General features: G+C 40.7%; 1 protein-coding gene across 8 annotated transcripts in view; it reads right to left on the reverse strand.

The window, feature by feature from the left end:
* The window catches only part of UNC13B (unc-13 homolog B), a 137,877-nt gene that overhangs the window by 76,210 nt on the left and 38,177 nt on the right, over positions 1-23,490 (reverse strand). For 6 of the 8 annotated variants that reach the window (XM_049795321.1, XM_049795320.1, XM_049795319.1 and 3 more), the window contains exons 2-6: positions 22,587-22,609; positions 16,034-16,080; positions 10,191-10,269; positions 8,395-8,469; positions 7,672-7,891 (exon numbers count right to left, since the gene is read on the reverse strand). In XM_049795321.1, the coding sequence (XP_049651278.1) occupies positions 7,672-7,891; positions 8,395-8,469; positions 10,191-10,269; positions 16,034-16,080; positions 22,587-22,609 (444 nt within the window). The remainder of the gene's footprint in view (positions 1-7,671; positions 7,892-8,394; positions 8,470-10,190; positions 10,270-16,033; positions 16,081-22,586; positions 22,610-23,490) is intronic. The other 2 variants (XM_049795323.1, XM_049795322.1) reach the window with 1 other exon arrangement.

The raw sequence follows: 23,490 nt of genomic DNA on the forward strand, positions 1-23,490 counted from the left end.
TATCTGGAAAAATAGAGGCCTCTGGTCACTTGCACACCTCTCACAAAACTTAGAAATTCATGTAATTATGAGATAAGAATTCTCCCACAACCAACTACTCCCTACTCAATTTTGACAGTTACGTTTGCTGTCAAAATTCAGCCGCTGACTATTGCATCAGATGTGAGTTGTATGTTAATGAAAGGACTGGCACAAGCTAACAGGGCAGACAAACCTGGGTGTGAAACAAAAAGCAGGAACCCAAGATTGCACACAGTCTCTCTACATGCACTCTGAAATAATTTCAAGTTATGATCTTAAATCAGATTAAGTTAAACCAGTACAAAAGTCCTGTGAAGACATTAAATCATAATATTTCTCTTTAGTTTAATATACTTTTGCTTGTTTTTGTTCTCTGGGATAGTTTAATTAAAGTAAGCTTTGTCCTAGAAAAAATTATCTTCATCCAGGTGTTCACCAAATATTAAATTACCTTAAAAACATGTATTAAAGCAGGTGCAAGTGTGTGCAAAGGGAGTCATCAATCACAAAGATACACAAAACTGTTTTCTTCTGAAAGAAGTGGGCAAATATGCTACCTGGAGCACCTATAATATAAGGCATTACAGTTTTGCATATGAAACAGTTTCAGCAGGTAGTGAACAAATATGAATAAAGTTCTATGAATACACACACATAAAGGACCCCCAGCAGTACAACATAACAGGCAACCTTGTTAGCAGGCTCAACAGGGTGCCCAGTGACTAATACTGCCTAAAGACATCCATTTCTAGGGCCTTCAGTCTAACATCTTTCACCGTTACTAAATTCACTTCAATAAAGAAACAAAACTCAATTATAACTTCCACCATCCAAACCAAAAAGAATAAAAACACGGTTTGGAACACACTGTGACCGCTAAAGTTTCAAAAGTTCATTAAGGACACTGCATACCAAGGCATGCTATTCAAGACCTGGGTATAAAACAAGCCATAACTTCACATTACCTGATTATTTTTTCATTTTACTTGCTAGAGGCTTGATGTTCAGTATTTCATTTAGTACAATAAAATGCCTCTGCCTCAGAGTTTCTTATTGTTGGCTTAAGATGAAATGAAATCAAAATACTGGAATTAATTATGCAGTCCCTGCTGTCTCTACTCACCAGTGATGAAGAACTAGCACCACCCAAATTGATGTCTTGTATCAGGCAATCATCCAGCTGTAGACCCAACATTTATTAAAGGAATATGAAACCGAAATGATACCAGGGGCTATACTTTGAACTTCAGATAAGAAATGCTATTCAGCTTTAACAGAACTAGGTCTTCTGGGGATGAAGGTGGACTCTACGCAGTATATGCAGAGCTACAGAAAATTATTGGGAAATTGGGAAAGGCCAAACCAAACAATTTCTTTCCTAGCTGGAATTCTGAAATCTGTTGTGATCCAGAGAAACCAACCCTACCCTGCCCTTTCTGACTTTAAGGAAATTAACAACCAGATTCAAACACTAAGAGTTTATGTTGTGCATGAGCGGAGTGCTCTATTTCAGAACCATTTTCTAAATAAATTATTAGCCAGGTAGCTTGCAAATATAAATCTTTCACTGTTCATCACTGAGATGGGACAAGAGTTATCACAGTTCTGGGGTGGCATGGTCTGTATCACTGCCTTAATGCAAGCACTCCAGGAGCATCAAATGATGCTTTAGAATGCAAACTTGGGCAAGTAGAAGAATTCTAGTTAAAAACATTTAAACTTGCCACCACCTTCAGAGACCTTGCATGGTGCATTTTTACCTCTGCAAGGCTAGCAGCAGTCCGGGTCATGTGGGTTGCAGGATGTGCGAGCAATGTCACATAGATCCCTAGAGAGCCCTCTCTTTAGTCACCTCTAAGGCTTGGCTCTGCCTCCTGACATGCAAAGGAAATCCCTCAACTCTGTCCATGCTGCTCCCCCACTCTGCCCAGATAATTTGCCCAGATAAGAAGGCTCCTTTATTCCTTCCTCGGAAAGATCTGTCTCTCCCTGCAGAGGTTGCACCTGAACTGCAGTGCAAAAGCCAGAACCAGACAGACATCTTATTTAACAATACGGACTAACAAAGAACAGACAAACCCTCTGTTTCAGCAACACACTCTTAATTTTAACACCTGCTTGTTGGTACAAAGACACCAGAGTTTTCAAAACAACCATTGGGGGACTAATTACCTATGATGTATGTAATATAAACCCAAAGACATCACTATACTTGATGGCAGAGGGTGCTTTTCCTGTTGTTGACTTGGATCGTATTTATTTAGCTGCAAAAAGAGGGTTTTGACCAATGGATAGCTTTTGAAGTAGTCCTGTAAATGGCAAAAAAAAGGCATGGGAATATACAAGTACTGTATACAGTATCATACAAATGGCACTGGGTTTTCCTTCTCTCTTCCTCTCTAGGACTGAATGATGAGTGAATTTATGACTGAAAACAGAAAGCAAGTATTTCTATATAGGGAATTGTATTGATACAGCTATTAGTAAACTGCCAGCGCTGTTATCCTATGCTTTAAGAGGAAAAAGTCAAGAAAGCAACACTGGCAAGATAGAAGACAGCTGTTCAGTAGGCGGATAATGCTTTGAAATTATATATTCCTGAAACTTAAAATAGATATTCAAGTTTCAGATAAAGGTATCCTTCCTCCTTCTGTGCAAATATTTTCCTACATAGCATTCTGGGATGAAACAAGTATTCATCGCCATGGTGTCTAATCATCATTCAACACAGAAGCCAAGATGATTATCACAGGAGTGACTTAATTGGTCTCACTAAAAGTCCACTCACCGAGCCAATCTCTGGACTGGCAGTCTCTGAATTCAGAGTGCAACACACACAAGTTTCACATCCAAAAAGCAACAAACATACCTGACTTCAAGTCCTGAATCAAAAAGCACTGTACAACTCCAGAGGTGAACCAAGATCCCAGGAGCCAAAACAGTACCAAAAGCAGGGCATTCAGTAACACAGCCCTGACAGCTCCTGTGAAGTCCTCTGAGGTTTGTTGCTCCAGCATACCATGAAGAAGCACTAATAAAGACATATGGCTAATCACACTCACAACACAGATTTCATGTTCAACAGTAGGTTGAAGCTTGAGATCTCATTTCCTCATTTTCAAGATCTCCAGAGGACCAGATTCTGATTTCCCAGGGCAATTTCTTTTCTCAGGCTTAACTGTAATCTACTGAGGACTAGATGAGAATCACTACAAAAAAAAAAACCCAAAATGAAGACACACTTGCAGAAGCGGCTTTTCAAATACTAGCCCGGAACTGTACAGGTCCCTTTTACCAGGATCTTGCTAGCATAACATCCTTCCCTTCCACCCCCTTTGTAATTCTGCTTACTTCTTGCATCCGATCCTTGGTATCCTACACATCCATTTACTCTTCCTTTGATACCAGCATTGCTCAACCCATTGTATTTTAGTTAGTACTACACCAGTGCTCAGGGCAAGAGAGAACAGCTCTCTTTTTCCAAAAGCTTTGCATGCTACAGGGGTTTTAAAGACCATCCCTCCATCCATCTTCAGCCAAATAAGAAAGAAAGTGTACCCATGCAGCAAAGATTTCAAGTACTTCCAAGAACAGCAGAAGGCTAAAAAGAGAGCATCTTCCCGTCAGCAAGAATTTATGAGCTTATTATAAAAAGGTAAGTGCCCCATCATCAGAGTAATATCTTCCAAGTAATATCTTACAATAGAGAAACATCCTTAGACAAACAACCTGGTGCTGCCAACAAAGCCATAAACGAGATAGCTGCAGTACACGTCACAACTGTTTTCCAGCTTACCGCACTTCAGACATTGCCAATTCAAGGAACAGCCCTGCTGAACCAGTCTGCAAATGGATTTTGATTCAAATTGCAAGAAAGCATTGCTGAATTTTGAGCATTTCATCACTGCAGTCCCACACTTTTGTTGATGGTATCAGATACCCTCTACATTTTTAAGAAACTGAGTAAGAAAAACACCCTAAAGAAGAAATAACCAAACTTAATGCTAATAGACATGAGGAAAGAGATCCTTTACTTCCCCCAGAAAGGCACTGACGGATAGAAGACAAACAAACAGCACATTCTGATTCTAAGGAATAAAACCCCAGGTGTTTACCCAAAATTTCAAGGCACAGACAATGGAACTCTATTTGTGACCAGCCTGAAAATTCATTTTACTTCAATGCAACATTTTCTGGAAGCATTGAATAGACCTCGGTGAAGAAATGTCCTGACAATGGTGGATTTTTTTACCGACAGCAACAATAAAGCTTCTGTTAGGAAAAAATCCCTCATGACTTCAGTATACAAGAAAGTTCAGTCTGGAATTTATTGGATCTCTAAACTGTTGCTTGCCCCACAGAAACCCTGTTTCTCATTCCTCAAGCACAGCCTATGTTCTTCAAACATATATAATAATGAATTTAATTTTTTCATTTTCTTCTGGCCTGGTGGGTTTCAGTGAGAAGGATTTCAGCATGAACATGCCAAAGCAAACAACACAGTTGCCTGAAAAAGCCTTTTGATAGATTTCTAGTATTGATAACATTTGTTTTCCCAACCCGGCAGCACATCCACACATCGGCCCCACCATCTTCTTAATCTCCCAGCACTGTCCTTCCTCTGACTTCTCTGTCTTTTAATTATACAATTGCCACCCTCAGTTTCCTTTACATCTCTACCCCAGATAATGATACCCACCACTGTCTGGGGGTACATCCACAGACACCCCAGCTCACAGTGTCTATATCTTCCCTGTTCTGATGCTGGGCAGCTTTCAAATAACTTTTTCAAATAAAGTAAGTAAAGCTTTTGTTTGATTAGGTTTTACATTTCTACATGCTTCACAAGTTTTGAGCCCAGTGTACCCTCAGTGGTTTTCTCTCTGTTTCTTTAACTCTGCATGCTGAAGTATCTCATGTTTACATTTTGAAGGGAAATGTGCAAAGCAAACATCTGCAATCCCATGAATAAAAGAACAAGTTCTTATCTAATGCTTTGCCATATATGAAAAGTATAGTCGTTTCCAGTTGTTAACTTCTGTTCCATAGAAAAGTGCAGACTATTGCCATCATCACATCCCACAGCCCATTGCATGAACTTTTAATTCCCAGCAGTGATCAGAAAACCTGCCACCATGGTTATCCTCCAGAGGCTGTTCCAGAGACTCCCTGTTCTCATCACTGAAGTTGTCTTCTGCTTCCACCTTTAATTTTCTTACAGCACATTTATTCCATTATTTCTTTTGTAAACAGCAAGCTTAAACAGACCATCTTCCTCCTTGCTGCTTATCTCCCTTTTCCCCAACACAGTTCAGGCATAAAGAGGTTCAAACAAGGATTAAACCAATTCACAGAGCCATCACTGCCAGCTGTTAAACATAGCATCTCCTGCTCTGAAAGGCTTTAAGCCATGGATAGCTGTAAACCGTAAGAGTAAGCCAGAGTCATAGGAGCTCTACATTCACATGTCTCACACCTCTGCCTTGGGCTCCACAACATCCCTTTAGAAACATTCTATTGGGGCAGACCTAGTATGGCTATTTTTATTTTTTTGAAAGAGCATCATTCCTGTACTCCAGTCCCACACTGCCAAGCCTGTCTTCTGAAAGATTAACAAACTCATACCATCCTCTCTCGGGACATTCTCATATTTTCCCCATTACCATTGAACTCTCTCCAGTACCCACCCCAGTCTGAAGTCTCCTTTCTTGCATGCAGATAGCCACAGATGTCCTCTGCAGGAATATATTTCCTTTTAGTCATTAGCTGTTTCTTAATTTTAGTTTTTCTTCGATTGTTTTTAACTTCATGACCTCTGCTCAGTACTTCGTGCCTGTTTCTTTGCTGCTACTCGTGTGAACCTAATTTTCCTCTGCTCTCCACAGCATTTTCCCCATACTGAGATATCATAACTCCATTGCAACATTATAATATCATGCACATATATCTGAATCAAGGCTGGATGTGCTTATCAGAAGCTTTTCATCTCAAATACTGAAAATCACCAGTTAGCAGAGGGTTCTAGTGAACTCCAGAAACAAAGTTATCCTCAGTCTAACTGACCCTCTACATCAGGTTGTGTCAGAAAACTGAATTATGACTTAACTACATTCTCTTGAACCAAATGCAACACAGCAGCTCTTTGCTTAGTCACAAGAAGGTCACAACAAAGCCAAGATGACAATGATATAAAACTGTAAAGATCACCTTGCAACCCTCAAAGACAAATGTAGAAATGCTAAGCAACTGAGGAACAGAGCTGTTTCACCAGTATCAGCTCTGTCTGACAAATAAGCCATTGCAAATAGCCACAGTCCTAACTATGACTGATTTAAAACTCTGCACACATCAAAAATACAAGCATAAGCAAGGTCCATTTGGGGTGTTAAGATAAGCCATAAGCAAAAACAAGTGACCTATGATTCACTGATATCCCTTGCTGGATCATCCAGCCTGGCTTTCCCAAACAACTAGAGCCTGAGGCAGATAAAAGCTCTGACTCTTTATATTCCTATAATCACTGACACAGATTTGCAATAAATCTGTTTATACTTCACAAACTTTTTTGATTCCTTAGACTTAGTCCATCAAGCTGCAATGCCAAGAAAATCAAGAGTGAACAGAAACAGCCCCACCTTCCTACTCAAGATTTAACACATATGGCAGAAATTTGTATTCCATTTAGACTAAGATATTTTGCTCTCAAGCAGGAACATAAATTTGAGACCAAATTAAGAAACTGTTTTACAAGCAAATAAAAATAACCAGATCCAGCCAGATGCTTAAATTAATACTTTTTCTCTCTTTTTTTTTCTTTAATCAAATTCCTTTTAAACTTCTCCATTGTTTGTGTAAGGTCTCATTTATTCTGTCAAGTCACAGCTCTTTGAAGAGCTATTCTTTGAAGAGAGGAATTAGTTTTTGAACACTGAAGAAAAGAACACAACAAAATAAACAGAAAGGCTGGTAGGAAGATGAAATACTGCCCATACACTCAAACACCACCTTCCTATCTGACCCAACACCTCTGCTGACTGAGCCCCAGATCTCTAAGTGATTCAGCCGTGTGACCCTACTGTTAAAAAGACAAAATGCCTTCCCAACTTGCACTTGGTACAGCGAATCCAAACTAAGTCCATGGACTCTATCCCCTAAGCAGGAATCCAGTGCTGCTCTGAAGAGCTTAAAACAGTGTAACAGGCTGATGGTTGAAACAAGCAACCTGACTGGGATACCAGCAGGAGGGACAGAACAAAAGTCAGAATATCCTGCCTAGCACCTTATTCACCCAGCCCACTGCCTCTCTTACATGCAGGATATGTTAGCAAACACACCACCTGAGCAGACATGGAGAGATTAAACATGTTACACGGGTTAAAACAAAAAGACAAATAGATGTGAAAGAGTCAAGAATTAAACATTCATTTAAAGCACATCAAGCACAATGATGCAAAGAAGTTCTTCTGTGTCAGCGGAGCTGTCTGTGTCCACAGGGCAGTGGGGGTAGGTTTAGCCCAGTGGTACTTTTTCAGAAAATACGCAGTCATTTTAATAAACGCAGCTTCACTGATCACTGATGTATCACCTCTACATTTAGAAAAGCTCTGGTAATGCTTTTGGGACGGCCGCACTCCACTGTCTACAACTTACTCTGTAAGCAGTCAGCGTTGAGCAAGTCTTGGCACTTTTCATGGCACTTGACTCCACATTCACCGCAGCGCATTCCCTGCCGTGCAATACCCCACAGCAGCCCCTCACATTCGTAGCAGTAGGTAGGAGTTGTAGCTGTCCACACTTCAAAGTTGTGCGGCGTTGTACAAGAAATGGGGTAAATTAAGGCTTGCAAGGTCTTCTTATAGACATGAGATTTCTGAAAGGCAAGAGCACTCATAAACCAACATCCAGGAAAGGTGACTGAACCTATTTTTGCTGGCAAACACATGCGTTTTAAGGGAAAAGGCATGAGCAGTGCAATAAATCCACACATTTGCGGTAGCCAAATTTATCAAACTTTTACAAGCAGCAGCAGAGGACACCCTTCCAAAAATGTTTCTCAGGCATTTAAAAAAGTGGAGGAGATGGAAGAAAAGAATTAAGGTTTGTGGATGAGGACTATCTTGCATAAAGCAAGTTTCACACACTGTCCCCCATGGTAGATAGCACAGAAGGAAATGGTAAGATTACATTTTTCAGGATCATATTGACACATTAAATGTTATTTTTTACATGTTTGGTTTCTTTAAACAAATTATACAAGAAGCTTTGCATTTATATTTTTAGACATCTGTGAAGCTGGCTCTGCATTCCAGAGAGCCAAATTCCCTTAATTTGCTTACTAAAAGTTAACAGGAGCCAAGCAACCCTCCCACTTACCAGCTCTTCATCTTTGAGAGATGTTCTAGTGGCCATTGCTGAGGTAATTCCGGCTTTCCGGGACTGAACCAGTGACTAAGAACGAAAAAAGTTTGTTATTCACTACCAATATTCAGAAATGCACTGGCACTACATGCCCAGAGATGTGACCAAAGGGACTCTGTCACGCCAGACAACAAATCAACTATTACATTCAAGTTGGTTTCTTAAATGATAGCTCACATCTCAGAAGAGTCAAATGCATACTCTGAAAGTCTCCAACTTGTTTCCATCTGCCCACAACCAGTATCACTCTGGTAGATTTCTATCTGTTTCTCTGGCAAGAACTGTCAGTGAAACCTGGGTTCACATCTCCACTTCTATGTTCTGGTAGAAATGGTAACTCTGCGATTGCATAAGGTCACTACATGAGACTCACTCTTCTATATCTAACTTCATTCATATCCAAAAGGACATTATTTCATCAGTTCTACAACACACACCATACTCACAAATGTGACAGAGAAAGGGTTGCAAATAAACAGGATAAAAAAAGAACAGAGTAGGTTGGGAGCACAGGTTTGAATGTGCTGGTGTACCACATTCATTGGCCATCACTAAACACAATGAACCACATTTTCCCCCCAAACTGCCTCTTTTGCATCATGACAACGCTAAACTCTGCAGCCTTGGGCAGCACAGGGCAGTGTCTTTGCAGCACCTCATACTGGCATACAAAGGATTTCTTCAGCAAGCCACTCTGGCTGGATGAAGGCAGAGAAGGAAATTAAAGATAGCAAATTTGCTTTGAAATCATCAAACCCTATCAGAAACCTCAATTTATGCTCTATGCTGTTTGAAGACAGACTGAAAAAGTTTATTCCATCAGTGATGCAGCAGGACAGAGTGCTGGATATGCATGCACTGCAATACTGCAGGTTCAAGATAAAAAGCAAAAAAGTGGAGGGAAAATAAGGTAAAATAATTTTTGTTTCTAGTGAAGACTTGGTGGATAGTCTTTAGCTGCACTTACCATGGCCTGTGGAGAGAGAGGATGAAAGCATACAAAGGAAGTAACACAAGTTAATGCCATTATTGGAAAGATTTAAGATACAAGCAGTTAGTAAGACACACATTAAGCTTCCCATGCATAAGCTGGCAGAGAGAATGGCATGCATCTTTCCACATGAATTACAGGATATGGAAACTTTGGTCTTTCAGCTGTTACAGCATTTCTCCCAAGTATGAAATTGCTACATGTACTGAACACAGCCAACAGAAAACCGTTTGTCCCGCAGAAGCCTCATTTCACCGTATCACACAAGCATATGAAACTTGTCCTCATTACTCGCTGGTTCTCGTGCTTCCTCAGTGCAGAAGCCTACTGGCAGTATTGCAAATTGCTTTAAAAATCCAAGCACATATGCTCGTTTATCTATTCTCTGAAATTCCAACTTTCTGGTAAGTTGCCAAACCTTACATGGACATTATAACTTTCCCTGAAGTATGTGATTTTTAGGAAAACATTTAAAAATAAGGCAGGCCTAAAAATAATCAAATATTCTGTGTAGAACAAAAAGGAAAAAGACCACGAAAAATATCTTAATTCTGCCAAATGAATGAAACCATCTACAAAAACGTAGTGCTCACTCACTGAAATTTTTCCAAGCACAACTCCTAACCCTTTAGTGTAAGAATTAACTTAACAAAACAGGAAACCTTCAGCTTCTTGAAGTGAGAGTGAACGTTACCATACGTCAAAAAGTAAAGCCACTTGGACTGATGGCCATGTGGCAGAAGAACAACAAATCTCTTACCAGATCACTGACAAGTGGAATTGGCTTTTTTTTGCGTAGATCGGGCATGCTATCGATGCCGTAGAGACCACCTGCAGGCCTGGAAATTGAGGGGAGGAAAAACAAAAAATTAAAAATCTCACCTGCAGTGAAAGACAGTAAAGACATGACCCAAAAACTTCCTTAAAACATCAGTCTCCTTGCTAATATCATATTCAATAAGAATCAGTTCACTGCAAATGAAAATACTAAACAAAAGTTAACACACTGAAAAAAGGTCATTCTCCCATTCTCGGTTCTGGGGTCTGAGCTAGCTCAGAGCAGGTTGGGCAGGTGCTTGCGGAGCACCCAGTGCTTCAGAGTCACTGCTGCCAGCATGGTGGGTGAAGGCAGCCTTATACCCACTGCTTCTGTGGGGCACAGAATTCACAAAAATACTTTCCCAATGGCAGAACCAGAGCTTCGTAGCAGTAATTCACTGTCCTGATTTCAGATGGGATAGAGTTAACTGTCTTCCTAGTAGCTGGTACAGTGCTATGTTTTGAGTTCAGTATGTGAAGAATGTTGATAACACACTGATGTTGTCAGTTGTTGCTCAGTAGTGTTTAGACTAAAGTTAAGGATTTTTCAGCTTCTCATGCCCAGCCAGCGAGAAAGCTGGAGGGGCACAAGAAGCTGGGACACGGGACAGCCAGGGCACCTGACCCAAACTGGCCAACGGTGTATTCCATACCATGGGTCGTCCCATCTAGTATAGGAACTGGGAAGTGGGGGCAGGGAATCGCCGCTGGGGGACTGGCTGGGTGTCGGTCGGCGGGTGGTGAGCAATTGCACTGCGCATCATTCGTACATTCCAATCCTTTTATTACTACTGTTGCCATTTTATTAGTGTTATCATTATCATTATTAGTTTCTTCTTTTCTGTTATATTAAACTGTTCTTAACCCAGGAGTTTTACTTCTTTTTTCCCGATTTTCTCCCCCATCCCACTGGATGGGGGGAAGTGAGTGAGCGGCTGTGTGGTGCTTAGTTGCTAGCTGGGGTTAAACCACGACATTCACACGCAGCTTGGTCTGTGGTAATTAAGCCACACGCCTCTACTTTCAGAAGCACCTTTTGTTCCTTAGGGAGAGCTCAGTTTATAGTTTGCTATTGGCACTGAGCACCATGGCAGGAAAGACTTTGGAAACTTGAAGACATCCTGTCTCCAGTCTTTCTCCATCCCCTTTCTTTCCATTTAATTAGTTTCGGGTTGGGGGTTGAACAGGGAGATGCTTTACTGGAGGAAGTAAAATAAGCCAGAAGATTATACGTAAGAAAGTGTAAAGTTAATGCTAAAAATGATTAAGTGTTTATCTTCTTCACACGCAACAATCCAGACATTCCTGCCTGGTGACTGTGGTTGGAAGGGAGCATGTCAAAGCAGATCAGACAAGGGGCAGGATGCTGCTACACATCATCTGATTATAGGCTAGAACATACTTAATCCTGGCCCTTGAGGCCCATATGATTATTGGGAAAAACCTCACATCTGAGGATAAGGGAGATTATTTTTATTTCTATAAAAGGGACCATTTGTGGTGCTCTGTGTTTCAAGCCATGCAGACCTCTACACACAAGAGCTGCCATCCGCTGGTGGAAGTGGCAATGGAGCAAAAGGACCATTACCCCCACAACACTAGGAGCCTGACAAAATAGAACACTATAACCTGCTTCCTTCCCAATGAGTCCAGCCTGGATAATTGTACCTGGATCCTGCTGTTCACTGGTAACACTACAGGGATGCAAGCCTGTGCTTGAAGAAGGTCTGTTAATTCAGCTTAAAGGCCCCCAGTAAATCAAGTGCATTCATCTGTAAGGTCTTAAGATAATGCTTTTTGCTAAAGCTGGAAACTGAGCACACATTTCTCTGCTGTTGTGCCTATCATATTCATCCTGAACTGCAGAACAGACCTGCAATGTGACTCCCTCCCTGCAACGAACACCCAGCCCACCAGGCAAAACTGACAGCCCTTCTCAGTGTCTCACTCAAGTTCCCCATCTCCACATTGCTCTCATGCCTTGCTAACACTATGATTCCAGAGACCTTTTTCTTGGCTACAGAGACTGTAAAGGAACGTTTTGCCTCTCTATCCTCAGCCATTTGTCTTCACCCCATACCATGCTGGCTTACACCTTTTTGCTGTTGCATAATAAACCCACTGACATTTTTAACCTGCGTATTTTGCTGACTTGGTACACTGCACCCAGCTGAAATGCTTTAGGACACCACAACTACAGGAAAGAGGAGTATGGGACAAACTGCTCTTACTGCAATAAAAGACACACGAGTCACCCTTTAAAGCAATCTAGGAAACCAAATTACTACTACAAATTTGCACATGCCATGAAAATTTGGAGGCTGGTAAATGACAAGAGGCAACCTGCACCCCTCAGCAGGCAGGACCTACTCGACCCCTCTTTGAATACAGCCAAAAGACAAAAAAACACCTGGGGTGACCAAACCTACGTTATAGCAGACCATGCTCTAGGATGGACAAGGATGTCATGGCCTTGTACTAACAAGGCTGCGTCAAAGAGGGTAACAGTCTACCATACACGAAAACATGCCATAGCACTCTAATGGTAAAATTGACTTTTTTGATAGGGTGTAGGAGGGTGACATGTCCGAGCCACGGCTGAGTTGACAGCTGCTGCTGGCTGAACAAGCCTGGTGGGAAGGTGAGCAGTCACGTATAACTGCGTGAACTGCGTCGGCTCTGTATGCAGCATGAGTCACATTTGCACCGCAGCACCGAGGACGGCTCTCTGTGCTCCTACACAATGAAAACAAACCACCCACAGTCAGCTGCAACAACTAGACCTCACAGCTGGGAATGGAAGACAAATTCGGACATGAGAAAGGTGGAGATTTACAGCAGTTAATTAAAACTCTTGGAATCTTTGGACAAGAATGAGAACAGTTTTCCAACACTGGAAATCCCTACAGTGAGGCTACATGGTGAAAGGCTAGCCTAATTTCCAATAGAGAATTCCAGAAAAACTTTTTGCCCAAGTTACAGTGCAATAATCCCTTCTGACTTATTATAGAAAAATCTGACCCACATCAAGAAATAAGAAATATCTGCATACAGTGTTTATATTGTCAGAACTAAGAACAGTCTTACTGGGATCAAACATGGAATTTTGTCTGCTGCCCTAACGTTACAAACCCTTTCTGATACTAGCAATGCTGTTTTGGGGTAAAACAGGTGTCATAAAAGACTACCCTGATGATGCCAAGAGTTTCAGCATTATTTAAATCACAATACAGCTTATTGGTAAGTTTTGGGTCAAAGATTTGTGTCAAATCACTTGAATTATGAAAGCATATGCAAAATAGAAAGGAAGAGTCTGTAAGCTGAAAAGATGCAACAAAATGGTCACAAGTAAAAATCCAGAGTCAATGATCCTGCTAAAAGTCAACTGTACAGCTGGGAATTTACACTTCTTTTCTACATGTTTTCCAATAATACTTTTATTTTTTCTAATTCAATTGGAAGGAAATTGTGATACTCTGACATTTCCCTGGAAAGAAAAACATTGAAATTGCATGTTTTATAAATTCAGGATGAACCTAAACAAGTTATTGTGCTTGAGAAACATGTCTAGTTACAACCTGGTTTGTTGCAAAATATTTATGATAGACTGAGGTTTATGACAGAACCAGTTGTAAGCCAGACTGTCAGAGAACAATCATATTTGAAAGGTGCTTATATTTGCCACTGAAGAGAGGTATCCTGATACCTAGATAATTACACACTCAGATGAGCCGCTTTTAGCTTGTTAATATTAAAGAAATACATTGAAAAACATTCAGCAACAATTCTTAATTTTCAAAATTATTCAGCTTGTTCTTTGAGCTACCTCAGTCTCTTTATTCAAGCACAATCTCTACTTTGCTTAACAAAATGACAAAGTTTGCACAGACAGAAGTACTTACAGTGCCTCAAATATGCACACTGTAGCTTTGTAATAGGGTAACTCTCCTCTGCAATGCATGTAACATTTATAGCATTATTATGGAGCACTGCATTGACGAGTGAATAGCATTTCTGTATGAGAAGATGATTTGCACTAATAAATAAAATATATAGATATATTACACCCAGAGACTGATCCATAATACCAACTGTACTTTTTTTTGAAGCTATCTCTCCAAAGCCAGAGCTCCCCAGACCGGGAGCTACTGTTCCATTATGCTAAAAATGCAAATAGCTTGAAGCATGTATTCATCTTTTAATACAAGTTTTATCGCACAGATGCTTCCATTAAATCTTGAAAATTTAAGCAAGCAAAGATGGTTTCCAATGGCAGAAGATGATTACTTCCTTCAAAGGACACCAAAGGAAGAACTCCAAACATATAAACGGTTTAATACACTTTATGGCTAATAAGCCACAACATGGCTAATGGTGGAATTAAAGGTTCACCACCCACAACCACCTTTTCTGGAAATCCCTTGCATGTGGGGATACAGCGAATAAGCCAAACTTTTGTCAAAACTACATTAGCCAGACTGTTTTGTTGTATCTCACATAGAAAGGGAAGAAATTACAGACTAGAGCAAACATTGCCTTGAATTGACAAAACACATTTTAAAGTATTTTAGGACTGTAGGTGTATTCTTCTTCCAGGCTGGGAAATCATTTCATGTACGTGAACCAGTAAAATCAGTACGTTGTCTCCTTGTTAAAGCAGGAGAAGGTGCTGTTTATAGTTAGAATAAATCACTGTCTTTTGCTCCTGCTAATTGCCCGTTCTCCAGCAGCCTGCTCAGTGAAGTCCTGGGCTCCTTAGGAGAGCACAGGGTTGCTAGGCAGCTCCAGGTGTGGAGGATGCTTTGCAAGAATACCAACATCACAGTACAATGACGCCAAAAGCAGTAAGCCGAATAATGAAGCCTCCAATTTAACTTTGCATTTTATTAGGGAAGCTTCCTTCAGCAGTATGAGAATTAACTTACGCGTGTAGCAAGCCAACCTCTTGCTGAGATTTCAGGGCAAATCTGCTGCTACGTCAGCTCCTAATGAGTGCACCACCACCAAACCGTATTGCCCTAATGGTGTACAAGGCATGTAACCCAGCAGCTTGTAAAATGTGTCATTGCCTTTTTTTTTTTTTCCAGAGAGGATTCTAGGGAAGCTACCATGCTGGCACCTATTATGCAGGGTGTCATGCTGAAATTATACACAATCAGAATTTGGCTGCTTTATTTGCTGCGAGTAGTGTGTTGTGGAGAGAACGCACGGCCCCTTACTCTCACCTGTGTAAAAGAGGCATGCTGCACACTGCTTTAAACATGACAAACTGCAATGATTTCCAGAGTTACTGCAGTTTTGACTACTACAATGACCACAGAAATCATTGCAAAGACAGACGACTTCCCCAAAGCTACCTTTTTCTTCTAAGAGCAAGACACAGCAATCTTTCTGAGCTACTCTTTCTCTTCCCTGATACCATCAGTGACTGATTCAGGAAAAAGAATTTCATCCAGACCACTCTGTGGTGCTCAGTAAGGATTATTTAATACTGCTGCCATAAGCACTGGCCACCATCGTGTTACAGATTATACATTGGAACTATAACCTTGTTCTTAACCACAGATCTCTTGAAGAGCTGCTCAGCCCACCTCCAGCTGTTTAAGAGGAGACTCTGAAATATAGCAGCAGCCTGGCCCTAAGTGAAGCATGACCACTTGATTATTCCTGAAAAACAGCCATTAAAAACATCAGAAGTGTTGTTTTTACTTAGGTTGAACTGCAGACCTCGAAGTACACTGCAATTATAAACACAGGGAAACAAGGTCTCAAAATATCACTTACCCTCCTTTGAGCCACGGTGGTTTTGATGGATCAGCCTCATCCTGACCCTTAAATGGGGAAAAGAACAATATGAGATTCGTTTCAAAAAATACCAGAAAAAGTATGCAGATTATATTCTGAGGAAATGATAACAGACCACACTGCATGCAGGTAAATGCATACAGAAACTCATTCAAGCACCTCCAATGACCAACATGTCAGGACAAGTCATACAGACGCAGACAGGCTATGTGATTTCATTGAACACCTAGGACTGGAACCTGAAGAGCCTGTTCAGTGCACCTCCTCTTTCAAAAGGCAGTCTTGAAGACCAACTTGATTTTTTTTTTCCAAGCCAACAAAAACATGAGTTATTGGAGAGCTCCTGTTACTACAAGTCACCACTTAAAAGTGAACATGGTCATAATGAAGATGTCATAAACTAAAATCACCTGTATGAAATGCACAAATGACTGGTCAACAGGAAACTTTGTACAAACGCCTGTAAGCTTAGTTCATGCTCAAATGCAAAGACTCTTTAGCCCCCTTAGCAGAAAGGTCCCAGTGCACCTCCACGCATTCATATGCAAGTATTTAATTTCCAACCAGTGTCAAACAAGGGCCATCATCTGCAAGATGATTGCAGGTGAACTGGGATCTCACAGTATGATGGAAAACACCACAGACAGCAAATATGAAGATTCATATTAATGAATTCAAACCATGTCCTTATGTTCATATTAGGAGTGTATTTATAGAGCAATGTTTTGTTTCTTTGAAGATCTTCAGTGGACTGATTAGAGCCGAGAAGTGCTTAAACACTTGCAATGTAGCGGAAGATGGTTTACCTATAACTGGAAACCTCTTTGTTCCAGCTTCATACGTTCTCCTGCACTCCCTGAAAAAAAAGCTGGTTTCAAACAGGACTAAGTAAGACACACTGCCAACAGCTAACACTCCAAACTCAGATAATCATGTCTGCCAAGAGTATAAAGAGGCTGCAACTTGCACACAGTGGAAAACAAAGTATCTCCAGCCATGGGACTCACAACCTGAGAATCATAAGAAAGTAAAGGAGTATCTGTCAGGAAATAACTCCAGTTTTATGCAAGATAAAAGAGACCAGCCCCAAAGAAAGGTTCTTTTTTTTTTGTGCTGTGCTTTGGGTGAGCTGTGCAACATCAGATTGTTCATAGGTGACAGACAAGGTCTTCCAAGAAGAACAGAAATAACCAAGGAAAACAAGTTTCTATTTCAGGTCTCAACTTGTACAGCAGCAAAAGTCCAAACTTTTTATTTGTTAGCCCTACAACTCCAGGGCTAGGCAGATCTGAAGACTACATAATTTTTATTATTTTATTTTTAAACGGGCATGAACAACATGACATTATCCATAACTGAATGGACACTCCAGCTTTTCTACATGATTGCACAGGCCTGCAGAGCAGGCAGGAGCCCAGACCCACGGTCCAGCACAGGTGTATGTTTCCCCCACAGCTGGAGCAGCAGACCAGGCTCCAGGCTCTTGCAGGATGGATTGTACTCTATGCATCTCCACTCCAAGTTGTGCTTCCAAAATCCCTCAGCCTGAAACCTGCATTTCCTCTGGAGGGATCTGAATCAACTGCTGGTCAAGAGAGAAGATTTCATGAAGCAAATGCAACCAGATCCTTCAGAGCACACAAGGCAGGACATCTCTACCTTTGCCTGTGAAAACTTGGAAGAGCTGTGGCTAGAAAGCAATCCTAAAACGGAACAACGTTTTATGCTGGACTGAGCTTGACACCCATCAGTTCAGCTGTACTGAATGACAGACAATGACAAACACAAACATGGCAACATTTACAGGCAAAAGAAATTAGTGTAACAGGGTTTTCAACCAGGTTATCTGAGAAACTCTGAATATAAACGACAAATATTTGAGACATTAACAGACCACGAATAGCATGGGCAATATTGCAGCTTGAAGACCACGGGAGCATCAAGAACTCTGTTTAGGGGAAGACAATCCAGGGAAAACTGTTACCTAACTGGCCAACAGCCACTTCCTACAGGCAATCACGACTCAAGACAGAACAGCCAGGAGTGTGGATGCAGGGAGGGGCAGAAAGCATCATCAGGAAACAAATCTCCATCATATCCCAGATTTTAAGACATGCCAAGTAAAAACTGCTGAGAGTCCAGATAAACTGGACTTTTGCTCATTTATTATAAGTACTTTTGCCAAGCCTTTTAGACATGGAAATAAAAAGAAAAGAGAAGGGAAAGAGCTTCTGTAGGGTCAAGATTAAAAACCCTCTGGGTACAATAGCACAAAACAAAAGAAAAAGCTTTCAGTAAGTGACAATATTGATGCAGGGATAAGACAGGTGATGGCTGTGTGGAAACAGGAGTTATCACCTGCTGAAAGCAAAGCAAAGAGGTAATTTGCTCCAGACAGCAACCTCCCTGAGAAAATGCTGAGAGAACCAGCACCTGACATCCATCAAATGAGGGCTGAATCCTTGATACTGTAGAAAAGCCAATACAGTACCCACAGTTAAGGTGTGTGGGGGAAGGAGGGAAATGTGATCTAGACTACTGTAGGCTTATTATTGGCTTCAACAGCTTGAAAGTCTTCGGAGCAAACATGAAGGAGAGAATTAACATGGAGGCAATTGGAAAACAGGAAAAAAATACAACACACCATTTTTGAAAACATTTTTTTTTTGACAAAACAACCAATTTTCTTTAGACCATAAAATGAATTATCAACTGAATTTCATTTCAGCAAAGATGCAATGCAATTTTGATGCAATGCCATATGACATCAATGAGGCCGGATAAGCTGGGAAGGAGTAGGGAGCTTTAAGGTGGGTAAACAAGTAACTGTAACTGAGCCAGTCATGGACAACGCAATAAGGAAGCTAGTGGGAGTAAGTAGGATCTGCTGATAAAATCTGCTGATGACAAACACAGGAGAACTATTGATACAGAACTCAGATGCCCAATGGAAAGAACTGATGGCAGTGAAGATTGCAATAATGGAGGATTAAACATGGTACAAATGGCAAGGTCAGAGCCCCAAAACCTGCTATGAATTTGACTGCATACAAGGCACTCCTCAGTGGAAAAAAGCACGTGACAATGTACTTGAGTTCTAGTCATCACACCGGCCATGAGCCACTATGACACAGCCATGTAAGAAGAGAACATCATCCATAGAGTATCGCCAGTGAAACGTCTCCACAAAACTAAAAGCATAAATATGTCTGTACTGTGCTGGCAAGACTCCTTCAGAAAGGCAGATACAATCTTTTTATTCTATACCAAAGTAAAAAGAATTCACAAAAGAAAATGGCAAAAGTAGCATGAGGATGTAAACAGAATACTGTAGGTGCAGAATAGGACAGCTTGCTTACTCTAGCAAAGAGAACCTTTTTCTGTGCTTATTCAATAGACAGGATAACATACCTCATGGAAGAACAACTGTGGCTAAATATAAACAGGGGATGAAAATTCAAAGGTGTCTAACCATGACAGTTCTATAGTAGCCCTTCAAAAGGAGAAGCAGACACCAAACCTAACAAGTTTTAAAGAAGAAAATTGGGTAGTTTATACATGAGGTAATGCCACAATATCACACAGAGGCAGAAGGCTGGCAGTCACCAAGAAGTACTCTGCAGTCCCTTGTTGCACTGACATACATAGTCAAAGAACCAGAAGCTGCATTACCTACAAGTGTTAGCATGAGGATTAACAGTGTCCAGACACCTCCAGGAGTGCCAGTTAAACAACATAATCCATAGTTCACACCACTGTTGTGGGTAGGAGCAGTTCATATATTCCTCTTCATTTAAAGAAGGCAAATGGCAATGCTGTTTAGATAGATTTGCTGCAGCTGGGGAGTTTCCCCACCCTCTGAAGGCAGCACTCGCACCAGGGCACAGGAGGGCTCCAGTAGCTGCTCTGGGTCTTGTCACCAGCTATGGATCTGCTTGAGTTCAGCCCATGACAACAAGCCTGGCTCACTTAGAGGCAGGCAGATGAGAAGAACCCTGGAAAAACTGTAAGAGTTTTTAGCATTGTCCTTCCCAAAACAAATAGGAGGGCAAAGGGAAAGTAGACATGTTTAACACCTAGACGTCTGCATGCTGCATGTCACAAAGTGTTTTGCTGGCTTATGCTTCACTTCTCTGTACAGGTCTGTCACTTGACCTCTCCTTGAAAGCAGCCAGACCAGCCTGAATCTGAAATTTATTTTTTTAAAATCTCCAGTACGCACATAAAGCAACACTGCAAAGATGGAGAAGCAAACATGTAAGCAAAACAGTCCATCACATCTCTATTCAATTTTTTTTTTATTTCTGATGCTGATGGATAACAGTTTTACATCTGCTGTCCAGCAAATACCTTCAGCTGGGAAAGTGCTTGTCACCCCTAGTAATGCAGTATATTCGCTCATAGTAAAGCATGCTGCAATCAGTTGCTGAAAGGTTCTTCTCCAAGTAATTAAAGCTTCTTATCAACCAAGAACCAGTTAGCAAAACAATGCGAGTAACAGAGTAGCATAAATTTAATACCCCGGATTAAACAAGTCAACACACATGATTATTTAAGGCACAGTATTCAGTCACAGGGAAGGCAACGTTTGGTGAAGCCTAAAAAGGAAACTAATAGCAGTTTTGCTTACTCAGGAAAAGCAGCAGCTAGGCTTACAAGTAATTTGAGATGTTATTTAACCAAGCTGCAATTTGTAAATTTCGCAATTTATCCCATGCGCAAGATGTTTTAACAGACAGAACAAACAATTACATACTTCTGTAGAAGAGAAAGTCATAAAATGGACAGAGGCATAAAAAAAAAAATCACTAAGTCTCAAACAGCACAAGGAAAAGGAAGAACATCCCCAGATCTATTAGCCCTCTCCATATAAATCCATCTCTCCACATGAAAGGCTTTCTAACAATGTAACTTTCCATCACATTTAAGTACTGTGTCTAGCACATTATCCTCTTAGATAAAAAAACAGATGTAAAACATGGAAAGCTGCTTTATTTAAACAGATAAGAAAAAAATCAATAATGACTTTTTATTTGTTTTGAAAATCATCCTAACTTGTTTTCAAATACCATGCTTCATTATTAAACCTCAAAGACCTCAATTTAGCTACAGATTAATCTGAATCAAGCTAAAACAAGGAGCAACTGTTTCGCTGTCTAAATTAAACTTCTAGCATGCCTAATTAGACCATTTCTTCAGGGATATTAGCAGAATCAGACTGAACTAAATAATCCCAATTAAACTAGTCGGTCTTGTGGTTCAGTGTCTTCATTGACTCAAGGATGCTACATTTTACATGGAATCCAAAGCTGCAACAAGCCAAGGGATTGATTTAAATTCACTGTATTCTGCAACAGCATCAATTTAAATAATGACTGAAGAGCCCCAAAGGAAGCTCCTTCAATCTGATGTATCTTCCAGTACCGGTTTTCCAGCTGCCAGATGAGCAGCTTAAAGGAGGCTGCAGTGTTTTTGCACTGAAGCCAGAAGAGGACAGAATTTGATACCAAATATTTGACATCAGGTATCTCTGCATTCCTGAAAAAGCATTAATGGACAGACATTTACCAGTAAGAATGAAACAAAACTACTGATACATGAGCCGATAAAGCTTAGAAATTCAAATTCATCAAACTCAAAGAATGAGATAGTCATGGAGGCCCAAAAGCCATGCAACATTCAGCCTACTCCAGGAAGCTGATTTAGCCTGATTCATACATCCAAGGGAGAGGCAGAAGCACAGCAGACACTGAATCCACACAGCATAGATTCAAGAAGATAAAACAGTTGAGAATCCAAGAGCCAGAAATTTCTCTACATGAGGTACAGTTGCAAATACAAACTAAGATGTTACACAGCAGTCAACAAAAAAATTCTGCGGTTCCTCTTAGGAGGAAAGAGTTACCTGTTGCCCACAGGGTGATAAGCAGAGAGGCAACCGGTCCATGAGTGGAGAGGCAGTAGCTGTAAGTATTCAGGGAAAAGTCCTGCCCTTTCCAAGGGGCACACAGCCCTGCTTAAAGCTGAGTGCAGCCTGTAGCTAACTAAAAAGGCACAGGATCTGTAGCAGACACCTCCCAGCATCCATAGTCTTGCTTAATCTCAGTATTATAGCCCATAGAGGTACTTTTGACTTTAATTGCTGTAAGTGTATGAAGCAGATAGAGATGGAATGAAATAATACAACTGAGAAAAAATGAGGAAATTCTTGATTTAAACAAGATTAATAAAGAGGAAGACTGGAAAAGACAAACAATTTGTACTCTGCTAACATGGTGCCTGTGCACATTACACACCCCCCACAGAGCACATAAGGGAGATCACTCCAAGCATTCATGTTTTCTTCTTTGTACAAGGTAATACACACTGAACAGACTCTTAACTCATACACAGTGTTAACAATTCCTCTGACAACCATAACATGCTAAACTGAATCTCAGTGCCTCAGTGGGAGCAATTGGCTACATGAAGACAAGGCATGCACACACAGTTTCAGAAAGAGATGCTGGTTACAAGGGACAACATGTACAACCTGGAGCTCTCCTCTACCTCCTTCTGTGAAGAAAAAAAAGAGAAGGAGAGGAACAAAAGTTAATAGACCAGATTTCTGCCATGAGCTCTGTAAAATGATTTCAGAAAGTGGGGCAAACATTTGCCGCAAGTTGATAAAATATTTATGCAGTGGAGAGTTTTCCCATGTGCTTCCTGGGATGCACACCAGTTAATTAATCTCTACCAATTAATCTCGTGTTAAACCAATCAAATTTCATCCATAACTGCACATGCATCAGAACATATGCTTTTGAGAGCTGAGTTTTAGAGTTACAGTTCCTGTTTTATTAACTCAAGAATTTGAAGTAATCTTAATACAGAATTGGAGCTGCTATTTACCATACTGGAAAGTGAACCTGTATTTATTACAGAAAGGAACAGATTTGTTCTCCCTTTCCCCCAGACTGCATCCACTGCCTGCATCTGAAGCATCCCTCCTTCCCTCCTCGCTCCCTGTACATTTTGCCCGTTATGGGGAAACTGGTAGCTCCCACGGAACACATTTTGCTTTTGCAAATACCATAATGCAGAGATATTTTCTGGTTTTATAAATCTAGGCAATTCTCCTCCAAGAAAAAAATCCAGAAGCCTCCTACACTAAATCTCATGTTTATGGATAGGCAATTTCAAGGCTAGTAAAGTTATAGGACAGTCATACTCAAAACTTCCGGTACAGACATGGTATTTTTTTAAGTCTTCCAATCAAACAATTCTGTATCTGCAGAAGAAAATCATATTACTCATTTGCGTATGAAAGATGGAGGGGAAGGAATATCTTCATGGCAACAAGAGCCACTCAAATTGGTTTAAAAGCTAAAATAGTTTTCAGAGTTACTGTCTGTATGGGTGTAATTACACACATGCAATCACTAAGACAGGAAAAT

This window comes from Accipiter gentilis, chromosome Z, assembly GCF_929443795.1.
Source record: "Accipiter gentilis chromosome Z, bAccGen1.1, whole genome shotgun sequence".
NCBI classification, from domain to species: Eukaryota; Metazoa; Chordata; class Aves; order Accipitriformes; family Accipitridae; genus Astur; species Astur gentilis.